General features: G+C 34.1%; 2 protein-coding genes across 3 annotated transcripts in view; both read right to left on the bottom strand.

Annotated features, from left to right (window-relative positions):
- SLC15A2 (solute carrier family 15 member 2) overlaps positions 1-12,054 on the bottom strand; it is a 49,685-nt gene that overhangs the window by 34,151 nt on the left and 3,480 nt on the right. Inside the window, exons 2-4 of one of the 2 annotated variants that reach the window (XM_039843155.1) lie at positions 6,376-6,543; positions 4,460-4,547; positions 3,672-3,813 (exon numbers count right to left, since the gene is read on the bottom strand). In XM_039843155.1, coding sequence (XP_039699089.1) covers positions 3,672-3,813; positions 4,460-4,547; positions 6,376-6,480 — 335 coding nt within the window. In that variant the 5' untranslated portion in view covers positions 6,481-6,543. Of the gene's footprint in view, positions 1-3,671; positions 3,814-4,459; positions 4,548-6,375; positions 6,544-12,054 lie in introns of those variants that run through there. The other variant, XM_039843156.1, reaches the window with a different exon arrangement.
- EAF2 (ELL associated factor 2) overlaps positions 9,324-12,054 on the bottom strand; it is a 32,736-nt gene continuing 30,005 nt past the window's right edge. Inside the window, exon 6 of the mRNA XM_039843167.1 lies at positions 9,324-9,746. Coding sequence (XP_039699101.1) covers positions 9,700-9,746 — 47 coding nt within the window. The 3' untranslated portion in view covers positions 9,324-9,699. The remainder of the gene's footprint in view (positions 9,747-12,054) is intronic.

Here is a 12,054-nt window from a genome sequence, read left to right as displayed (position 1 = left end):
TGAAATTCAGACACATTAAAGGACATTCATAAAGTGATGTTCCATTTAGTATTCATTGGGGTTAGGTTAGAACTTCTGCTTTCTAACTCATAGTCTGGTGTTCCTTCAGTTTTATCATGAACAAGTTAATGTGGAAAAAGAAAAGGGAAGAGGAAGAACTTTTAAATTTTATCTCATCACCAGAGCTATTTTTAAGTAGAGCTTAGGAGCTGAGAAGTAAGGTACAGTGATGGCAGAGGAAGAGACCTATCATGAAGAGAGTCAGCTCTGATAAGACAAAAATGATAGGAGGAGCTTACTCAGAGAAAGAGAAAAGAGAAGTGTAGAGAGATATCCAGAAGCATATTTGGCAATAAATACATTTAAGAGAATGGTTGTAGTGACTGTCAAGGTGAGTCCAGACTGATAGCCATGGGTCACAGTTCATAAAAACCAACACTAGAGATAAAAGTCATCTTCATTCCTGCCCACACTTATCCTCAGTCTTGTGCCTACATCTGAATATCTGAGGATGAATAAATTTATTCATTGAAATATTTATCAGGCACTCTTCTAGGTGTTGTGATTAAAAATATAAAGGAGGTTTTGTTCTCTAATAAGTATTTGGAAGAAGATATTAGATTTATACACGAATAATTATGACAAGATAGAGTTTGGTAAATGTCATATGAGGGTAAAAAAATAAAGAGTTCACAGGAGAGTAGACTATTTCTGGCTAGTGGGGAAAGGTGAGAGACAGAGAATACTACATAGCATAGGTGGCATTTGAACTAAGCCTTATTGGGTTAGGACAATGAAGAATAGGGGGAAGGAGATTCCATGAAATAGAAACAGTGCAAGCAGACATGAAAAAGACATACTGGCCATAGTGAGGGAAATATTAGTAATATTCTATTTTTCTCTAGTAATCATTCTTGAAAGGGAGTAAGTATGACAATAGGAGCAGAAAGGTCAGTTGAGATGACATTAGTGGACAATGGGTTAGTTAGCAGAAAATTTTGAGCAGAGTAGTAATGTGAACAAAGATTTCTGTTAGGAAGATTAATTTGACATTAGTGTAGAGGTTCAACTATAAGAAAAGGATGTGGGAAGCAATGATAACATTTTAGGTATCCATTTCAATAGCCCAATTTAGAGGTAATGAAGACCAAAACTAGAGTAGTGGCAAGTAATGGTAGTGAGTTTCACTGTTGAAGAGGGCTAAATGTGAGAGATATTATAGAAATAGAATCGGTAGAATTTGATAACTGATTGAATGTGGGTGTATAGAGAAGCTAGAAGAAAGAACAAGTTTAGGAAATGAGGATAAAGTGAAACATCCAGGAGATGAATGTCAATATGCAGTTATAATGCATAATAGAACCTGAATGACAGGTTAGGATTACATAGTTTGAAGAGCTATCTGCAATAACTAATATTGACAACATAGGGTTTGCTAAAAGAGAATCTGGAAAAGAGAAAAGAGTAAAAAATAAACCCTAGGGAAATGACTACATTCAGAAAACAGTGAAGTAAATAAAAGGCAAAAGAGAAGCCAAATAAGGAAGAATCTAAAAAAGTATGAGGAAGAGAACTAGAAAACACAGTGTTAAAGAAGCACAGGGAAGTTTCAAGAATATAGGAATGATAAATAAACTGTAATGTAAAAACAAGTTCAAAGTGAGTAATAATTATTAGAAAAGACCCCTGGAATTTGTTAACAAAGAGATCGCTGTCAATGATCTTAGAGAGAGGAATTTCAATAGGATAAAGAGATGATTTATGCTATATTTTATTGTACTTACCACAATCTGCTCTGCATTAAAGCTAGTTGAACATGAATAATGTGAAGCAGGTATTTATTTCTTATTCATCTCTTTATCCCCCATGTTTCTTCAAATAGAAGATATTTGGTTAACATTTATTGAATTAACCTGATCAGATTAAATTGAATTTAATTGGATTCTATTGCAGTACATTATATTACTCTACCTGAAGGAATAATAATGAAGAATGAGAAAGAAAGACAACATACAGATGATTCTTTTTAAAATTTGGAGATAATTGTAATAAGACAAAGAAGACAGGAAAAGGAGGATTAACAGTTTGTTTAAAGCTATCAGAAATTTGTACCTGCTTCTAGGTAGAGAAAATGACTATCTCTGAGGGAGAATTTGAAGGCAAGAGAGGGGACTATTGACAGTACAAAAACCCTAGGGAGAGAGATCTAGATAAATGCGTTACATATGTTAAAATTCATCAAACTGTATATTTAAGATTTTTGGATTTGTGTACTTTAAATAAACCTCAAGAAAAAAATAAAATTAAAAAATTAAAGAATACTTCAAAAAGGCTCATGATTAAGGGCATAAATGGAGGTTGTTAAATGTTCCTGAAATAGGTGGGAAGCTATTGTTCACCAAATCTCAGAGCTATATGTCTTCAATTTTAAAGGAAGTCATTTAAAGAATAAAGTACAAGTCATGTATATAAGTCTTTTATTCTATAACTGAATAGAGACCACAGCTTATACTGTTTATTCTGCAAATAGTACCAACCCTATCTGGATGGACTTGGTAACTAATATTACACAAGAAGCAAACATAGATCTCGCCCACCATCTCTCTTCTCTCAAGTCAAAATGTGTTTAGTACTATGTTGTGGTTGTAGCTACAGAGAAGGTGCTGATTAAACACTTTAGAACAATGAATATATTGAGGCCAAAGTGAGTTATAAACCAGTTTTTACTAAAGAGGATTCCTTGAAACACTAGGTCTACAAGATACTCTGAAATAATATTCCATGATCAAACAAGTTTGGGAAACACTATGTGCCCTAACCTTTTCTTCAAGATTTTGCAATGCATATTAGCATGTTAAAAGCTACAAGGAGTCATGCAGTAAAGAAACATTTTTAGCTTCGTTCAGCCTAGCATTTCTAAACTTATTTTGACCATGAAATCTTTAACTTCTTACATATTGTCACTCATTATGTCCTATGTAACTGATTTTCAACAGAATGTGCTTTGAGAAATGCTGATTTAGACAAATCCCTAGATGACAAGTCCATAGAAAATAACTAGGTGATCGATATCTAAGATCCATTTTTAGCCTATGAGAATAATGTTACAGGGGACAACTATAACATTATCCTATAATTCTCTCTTGGTGCTATTTTCAGGGACTCAAAAGATACTGAACTGAAAAGACGATTAGTCTAACTCATAAAACTATATTTTTAAGAAGGAAACTGCATAAAGAGTTTAGAGAAAAGAAAAAGAGGGTAAAAGAGCTGAAAAGAGGGACCCATAAGAAGATACTAAAGGAGTTGGGATGATTTAATATGGAGAATAGATCAAATAATGACATTGAAGTCTCTAAAATTATAAATTTTCTGGTGAGTAGCAATCTTTATTGCTACTGAGATTAAAACAAGAATTGGTCTAAACTATAGAATAGAAGATTAAAATTAGATTTAAGAAAAACAAAGCAACTCCTTACTGAAAAAGATGTAAAAAATATTGGAAAAACTAATAATGAAGAGATATAGCTTTTCTGTGTTGTCAGTCTTAGAGAGATTCTTATTTGTCATGGATGACATATGTTCTTGCTTGGAAGAAGAGGCTAGAACTGATAACCTCTGCACAATTAATCTGTGAAGCTTCTGGGGACGTGATCTTCCATCTTCCTTACTTGAATTTTCCCAGCCATGAGTCAGCAATGGCTGCTCCCAGGATGGGAGTGAAATAACAGAGGCTGTTGAAGGCATGGTATACAGATGTGGAGGTGTCTTCGTTCCAGTGCAGGAAATACAGGAAATACAGGGTTAGCACAGCTGAGGCAAAAAAAAAAAAAAAAAAAGAGAGAGAGAGAGGCAAAATAAGACACAATTAAAGTGACTTAGGGAGAAAGTGCATTTGATTTCTGGTCTTTGAAGCTGATTTCGACCTTCGATACGTCTATCACTGAAGTGACTGAGGGGTGACTGCCAGTAGAAGCAGGGCCCATAGAAGTTGTGAATGGAATGATGCTTATGTTGTGATGCTTATATTGTGAATGGGGTGTGTACAAATACAATACTCCTCCTTTCAGTCTATGTGCACACATAGTATCGCTTAGGCCAATCACAAAGATAACATGGTGCTTCTTCCAAAATCCCTTCCTTCTCCTTCCCAGCAACAATCCAATTCAAAGAAATGAGGAACAGATATGAATACTGGAACTCAGATGATGAGTGTTTTTCCACTTATATTCTCACAGCCTGTGTTCTGGTTTCTATTAGGCCTTTTTGTTCTTCGCCTGTATGAATTACTAGGTGAAACCCCATGAGGCATTTATTGGCAGCCCTGGCCAAAGGAAAAGACCAATTTGGATGAAGTCAGAAAGAATGGATAAGGGAAAGAAGTGCATACAAGAAGACCAGATGTTACAAACATGGGGTGCAAATGAGTGAAGAGCAAGACTTTGAGACACAAAATTACCTTTCATGCCATAATAGGAAAAGCGCTCACAGAATTCATTCACCACAATGAAGGCGATGCTCAGGGGATAGTTCGAGCCACAGATTTTCTATGAAACAGAAAGACAATAGTTCAACCAGGAGCTCCATCCCCTCTCCCAATTTAAACTACTAGACTATTCCACAACAGAAAAAATCATTTATTTTAAATCACCACGATAGGTAATGTGAAGCAACGCTATCTACTCTTCATGAAACAGCTATTATCATACTTAAAATGCTTGCATTGCTGATTTAGGAGTGATAGAAGCTATTCTGAATATTACTTTGTTCCTCATTCATTTAACATGGCACTGCTCAGACATTTCTTGATCTTAGACACAAGACCTGCTTATCTTCCCACAACTACTAACTGAAAAGCCTGAGGCTCTGGGCAGAATAATCATACTTATTTCTAGGAACAGAACAAAGGGGTGACCTATGGAGCACTTGATGTCCAATCAGTTACATTCATATGTCAGTAACCTGCTTAGCTCCACTGTGAGCACTAACCTCTCTTGTCCCCACCTGCTCTTTTCACCATGCTGAGAGGAATCCTGGTAATATGATGGCTTCTCATTCAGAGGCTGCTGGAGCCAGGCTAACAGCCCAATAGAGATTCCTAGAGGTAAGCTGATTGATCACCTTGACCTTGGGCAGAGAGTTCTTAAATCTTATAAAATTAATGTCCATTCTTCCCATGAAGGATATTCAATAACGTTTTCTTCTTAATGCTATTGGACATTAAAAGGACTATGTTATTTCATGCACTATATCAGTCAGAATATAAGGAATGTCATGTTTTATTTCAAATCCTGACTCATTATGATAGCTCGACATGAGAGGGGGAATGAAGATATCTGTCCTTGGGAGAGTTATATCTTATCATGAGATTTATATTGCCTCTTATTTCATAAGAAATTTACATATCTTTGTAAGCAGCCTTAAATATTTTTGGACTAGAAAGATATAACTAAATAAGGTAATAAATTTAATGTTTTCATTCTTTTACCCATATGAAATAGAATAGATATAAATGACTCTCCTAAATATTAATAAATGTTAATGTATGATGGTAACTCACTTGAAAGACAATGAACTGACTTCTCACCTTTCAAGCTCAGCTTGAGAATTATATAATCTGAAATTTACCAGCACACTTTCACTAGCTACGTATCACTGTCACCAGCTGTGTTAACACACTGACCCTGGCCATGTCATTTCACCTGTCTTTTTATTTCAGTTCTGTTACTGCAAAGAAATGAGAATACTATCACCTTGGCCCATATTAAGAACTCAGTAAATAGTCGCTATTATTACTATAATTTTCTCCACTATAGGACTTTAATGTGAGAATTGAATGAGATAATAAATTTAGGAGTGTATAATGTCTATAATTCAAAACATTATTATTACTTCTTTGTTTCTCTGTCCTGTTTCCCACTGTAAACTGGAACACATAGTAAGAAAGACTAGATTTATTCTAAACCTCCTGTTGGTGTCCAGCATAAGACTCTGCATGCAGGAGGAACTCAGGGCTGAATTTTTATATTGGTAAAGAAAGAACAATCACACACAGTTCTCTAGACAGGAGTGCTTGCCAAGTTTCCCTGGACATTCAAACTGCTTTTTTTCCCCCTTCACCCAGGGAAACTCAGAATATACAAAGAAATGCAGCAAAGTTCTGGATCCCAAGCGAAGAACTTTGACAACCTCTTGCTGCTGCTTTCTCTCCTAAGTAAAGCAAGATTCTTTTTAGATTTGGTTTTCAGGTTAATTTTAACTCCAAGAAAGAATAGTTTTTAATCACCTAATACAGCTCAGCAGAAGAGACCAAAGCAGAGAAGCAAAAGAGTGAGTCTGTTCCTATTGGAGATAAAAGTGAATCTGGAGACTCACCGGAGTTGGCTTCTTTGGAAGGCTAGGGGGTCGAGGTGGTACCTCTTCAGTGGAGACAGGTGAAAAAGAAGTTTCCTTGGACTCGTTTTTCTGGAAAGGATTCATAGCTGGCTCCTTTCTCTCTCCTCAAGCATTTGGCTTCGGTAGGCACTTGGGACAGCTGCCAGCCTACAGTGAAAAGGGGGATTGGGAGGGGAAGGGGGGTGGCTTCAGCAACTAGGTTTAACCCTATGGGTGTTGCCTTCGGCAGCTGCCTAGCCCAGAGCAAAGCACAAAGCCATAGGAAAAGAAAGAGTTGGGTCACAGAGACTAATTCAAAAGAATAATTAAGTAAAGGTAAAGCATAGGGAAGTAAGAACAACAGATCACAAGATGGGGTAAGATAATGCTGTAGAACTGCAAAAGAATGCAGAATAGTTAAGACTACAATCCCTCAGCATAGATTTAAACATTGATTTTAGGATAAAATTGCTGCCATTTACTGAACACCTATAATGAATTACATATATATTATCTATCTACCTATTCTAATTCTTATTACTACCCCCATTTTATAGGAATGAAAGTCCCAAGAGGCTAAGTAATTTGTCCAAAGTCATGTGGCCGGTAGGTGGCAGATAAGAAAGATCAGTATTAGTAAATCCAAACGCTTTGAAGGACAGTCAACACAAAATTGAAGACAGAGAAAATGCTGATTTTGGTTTTCAACATAATAAAGTTCAATTAGAAATATCTTATAAGCAATTAAAAAGGTGTGGCTAAAGAAAATCAGACAGAAGGATTGGTGATGTACATTTGGGAATCATTCTTCTTCGCTAAATTTGTGCCCTGTGTTATCACTTTAGGTTAAATCCATCATTTCTTTAATAAATAAAATTTAATTTTAGCAAAACTTATGAACCAATTACTTTCTGGGCACTACTGCAAAAAAAAATTTTGTATTTCAGTGGATGGACTCTCAAATGACTCTAGAATATATTTAGTCCTTATCAGAAGAAGAACAAGAACAAGTATGATGATGATAGATGCATTTTATACAGTATTATTTTTGCTAAGTCAAAGAGTTTTGTAAAAGAACAAAAGAGTGGGATGTTTGTCTAGATGTCAGTCAAAAGAAAACAAAAGAATGGTCAGAGAGCTATAAGAAAAAAGAAAACCAACAAGAAGGTCAGCAAACAGGAAAATGAATTTTGTTTTTGAGAATATGGGAAACTATGACTCTATCCCTAACAAAATTCTTACACTACCCATTTGAGTAATATATTGACATATTAAACCAGGAAAAGTCTACCCTTTCCTCCCTAAACTCTACTTCAGACTTTGACCATGTCTTCTGTTTTGATTACACGCATCCCCCTTCTCTCCCACCAACATTTACCCAAAAAGTCCAGCTTTATTTCTGACAGTGGCGTTAATAATTAAGCTGTAGTTATTCTTTCAGGAAGTATTGCCCTTTCTGGTTTGGTTAATGACTCTGGATGCAAAACAAATCAACAGTCAGAAGTTATCAGTCAAGTTAACCACTAGAGGCACAGATGTCTTGCAGATCTAATTATGTCAATGGCTCTCCCAGCTCTAGCCTTGTACCTAGAATGGCATTTGATCTGGTAGAGCAGATGAAACAGCACCTATATGCGATGAACCAATTCGTTTGTGCTCGTAGGTACCCAAAATACCAAACTTTGGAGTATTGACTTCGGTTCTCTGATTCGCCTTTTTGATGAAATTCTTTTTATTATGGCAATATAATGCTAGTATTCATAGAATCAAATAATATCAGAGATGGAAGAAATCTTAATCTTGTCCTGTGTAAACTAAACTTCCTTGATAATGAGCCATTTATGTAAATTCACATATATAAATATGTAATGTATGTATATGTATGCATACACATAGACACACAAATGCAAATTTATATGTTTTTCCCTTGAAAATTCTTATTCAATAGATCTAGGTAGGGATTTAAAAAACTATTTTCTAAATTAAGTTTGTTGGGGTAACATTGGTTATAACATTATATAAACTTCAGGTATATAACTTTATAATATAGTATTTGTATATTCTATTGGGTGTTCAGCTAAAGTCTGGTCTCCTTCTGTCACTTTGTATTTGACCTCTTTTACTCTTTTCATCCTCCCCCAGCCCCCTTCATGCTCATGATTTTGAAGTTTCATATTGTAAAGATGTCAATCAATATTCCCCACCCAAATCAACCTATAATTTCAACACAAAATCCCAACAGGTTTTGTGAGTGTAGAAAGCGATTATTTGATTTTTAGTATTTGATCTAGCTTTAGTTAAGTAATAAATGACACAGTTGTGGTTTTCACATGAGTATTGATGAATAGGAAAAAGTGAAGACACAGATTAGCTGAAGGTAGGCCAGGGAAAAGAGAGAAGTAGGAGAGGTTAAAACCAGAATTTAAGGATTAAAAAAAAAAAAACCTACAGAAATCTCTATGGTAAGAGGTGAAGCTGAATAAAAAATTGTTTCAAAATTGCCAAAAATTGGAAGCAACCAAGATCCCTTCAGTATGTGAGTAAAAAGTGGTACATGGAGACAATGCAATATTATTCAATGCTAAAAAGAAATTAGCTATTAAGTCATGAAAAAGACATGGAGGAAACTTAAGTGCATATTACTAAGTGAAAGAAGTAAACCTGAAAGGCTGCATACTGTAGTTGGAGGCTTTCAACTATAATCTAATATTTATCATTTCCTTCAAATTAAAAAGTATTATAGATGCAAATATTATCTCTTTAACAATTAACTGCTTGTTTTTCTCTCAAAAGCAAAATAAGCAAATGATGAAAAATATTATAACAGTCGTTTCATTAAAGCAACTGTTTTAGCTTCAACTTTACTCTAAATTATAGCTTAATTTTGTGAGGAATTAATATATTTTCAACAAAAATTTAAGAAATATGAGATAGAAAAGGCTCAGAGATATAATTAAAACCACAGACATTTATTATAAATCAATAGTTTTGACATTTCACAATTGGAGAGAGCAATGGGGTAAAACAGAGCACTGAACTCTAAAACACTTGATCTATCACTTGTTAACTAACAATATGCGGGCAAGTTACTAACCTCTGAGTCAGTTTTCTCATCTGTAAAACCTCATAAAAGTTTTAAGATGAAATAAAATACTGATACTCATAAAAGGTAAAAAAATGTAACATCAACTGAAAATTCTGAATCAAATTTAATTTATTTTATCATTTAAAGTTAAGATATATTTTCCTCAGTCTTAGAAATTTTTATTCTTAATATAAAATAATCACATCTTGTGAATTTTATATTTATAGTTGAATATTTCTTCAGTCATCACTGTCACTTCCTGAGTCACTCAGCTGCAAATCATTTCCTAAAATAAAAAATAGCAAAACTGTAATTAAATATTTAATATTTTAATATTTAATATATTTATGCTTGGATAACATAAATATTATAGAAAAATTTCAAGTGATACTGGTTAGCCAACATTTCATCATTAATAATCAGTGATACAATTTAATTACATCATTAGTAACTCAAATTAATACTGCCTGTAAAGAAAAAATACACCACCAACCTTCAGCATAGTTTTAGTATTACCTGGCATCTATTTCAGGGTTCTTTCACATACCAACATCACCCTTTTTAGACCACTGATTTAATTACATCAGGAAATGAGAGAAAATGTATTTAGAAGATCAGACTATATCATTTTAAAGAGTGCAAAAAAGTTATATAATTTGTTTACTTAAAAATTGTGAAAATTATTATGCTTGTTAATAGTAACTCTTCATTGATTCCTCTTGTAATTCATCCATGTGCTTATGGTCATGAAATTTACATTCTAGTGGGGGTAACAGTAAACAAATAAACAAATATATAATATGTCAAGTAGAGATAAATACTATGAAAAAATGAAGATGGGCATGGGAAGAATGGTGGGAGGTGCTATTTTAGATAGGGTAGTTGAGAAGGCTTCCTTGAGGGGTGACATTTGAACAGAGATTCAAATGTAAAGAGTAACTAATGAAAACATGGAGGGGGGTAATTGTCCAGGCTCAGAGAACAGCACATACAAATACTCCACGGCAGAAGCATCCTTGTTGTGTTCTCTGATTGTAAGAAGGTTGCTGTGGTTGGCATATAATGAAAAGAAAGGGAATGATAGGAAATGAGGTCAGAAAGATATTCGAAGACCATGGTTTATAGGTCATGGTAATAACTTTGAATTTTGTTTGAAATATAATGGGAATTTATCAGAAAATTTTAAGCAAGCAACTGAATTGGACACTACTGTGTATCAGTGAATAAACTACAATAGTGTGGAAGAAATATGAAATCAGGGAGAGCAGTTATGAGTCTATTGCAGTTTTTCACATAAGAAATAACATTGGCTTTGACTCAGGTGGTTCAGGTGGAGGTGGTGCTAAGTGGTCAGATTTATGCTTTGAAGATAGAGAATATAAGACTATCAAAAACACTGGATTTAGGGCATGAGAGAAAGTGAAGAATGACCTCCAAAATTTCTGATCTAAACAACTGAATAAATCGTGGTATAATTTAATGAGATGAGAAACACCAGAGGAACAAGACTGTGTGAGAAAAATCACAAGTTCAATTTTCAACATGGTACATTTGAGATACCTAGTAAATACTTAAGTATATATGACAAGGGTAATTGGATATACAAGTCTGAAGCTCAAGGTAAAGGCTAGAGCTGGAAATAAAGATTTGGGAATCATTGATTGTAGGGGTTTATTTGAAGCTATGAGATTGGATAAAATCATTTGGGTAGTGAATTACAATAGTTAAAAAATTCTTGACATGGAAGCAACCAAAGTGTCCTACGATAGATTGGCTAAAGAAGCTGTGGTACATATATACAATGGAATATAACTCAGCCATTAGGAGAGATGAAATACTGCCATTTGCGACAACATGGATGGACCTCGACATAATCACGCTAAGTGAAATAAGCCAGATAAAACAGAGTATAAATACCAAAAAAAATCCAGAATTAATAAAAACCAATAATAGACACTGTTTGAACATAAAACTCCCCCAAGTTATGCATGTTATAGAAATGCCTCAGTTCTTAGAAAATTATATGAAAGTAATTCCACTAGGTTTTATATTGCTGAAATAATATAACAACTCTATGGTGATGCAGTATGTACATAAGTTCTTCTCTAAACATTTTCTAATAATTATGAAGCATACTTATCATTTGCATTTATATTGTCTTCCACGTATAATTTTGGTCCTCTAATAAGAAATAAATTTATAAGTATTCAAAAAAATTTATAAGTATTCAAAAAAATTATTGTATTTTTTAACTACTCCACAATCAACAAAAGCTGGCATATTTTGAAGTTGATACCAATTTAAGAGGAATAGTTTTTAGGCCATATATAAATTGTTGTATGATATCTCTGTCTACTACTTGAACTCCAGAACTGATTATATCGTTTGATAAAAAAATCTGCTAAAGCTTCTTTTGTACAACTGGTTCCCATGACCATTTTATTGCTTTCAAGGCTTAAGTTTCCACTTGTTATGTAACTATTTAATGGCATAAGACTGTTCAACTTGATATGATGCCTGTAATATGATTTTCTCAAGTGACACAAACCCAAACATCCTGAGTTCCACTTTTCTCAAGAGACTTCATATTATAG

The sequence above is a fragment of the Pteropus medius genome, unplaced genomic scaffold (assembly GCF_902729225.1).
Source record: "Pteropus medius unplaced genomic scaffold, Ma_sr-lr_union100, whole genome shotgun sequence".
In the NCBI taxonomy this organism is placed as follows: domain Eukaryota; kingdom Metazoa; phylum Chordata; class Mammalia; order Chiroptera; family Pteropodidae; genus Pteropus; species Pteropus medius.
The sequence above is the reverse complement of the archived record's forward strand: the minus strand, read 5'-3'. Positions and strand labels throughout refer to the sequence as shown.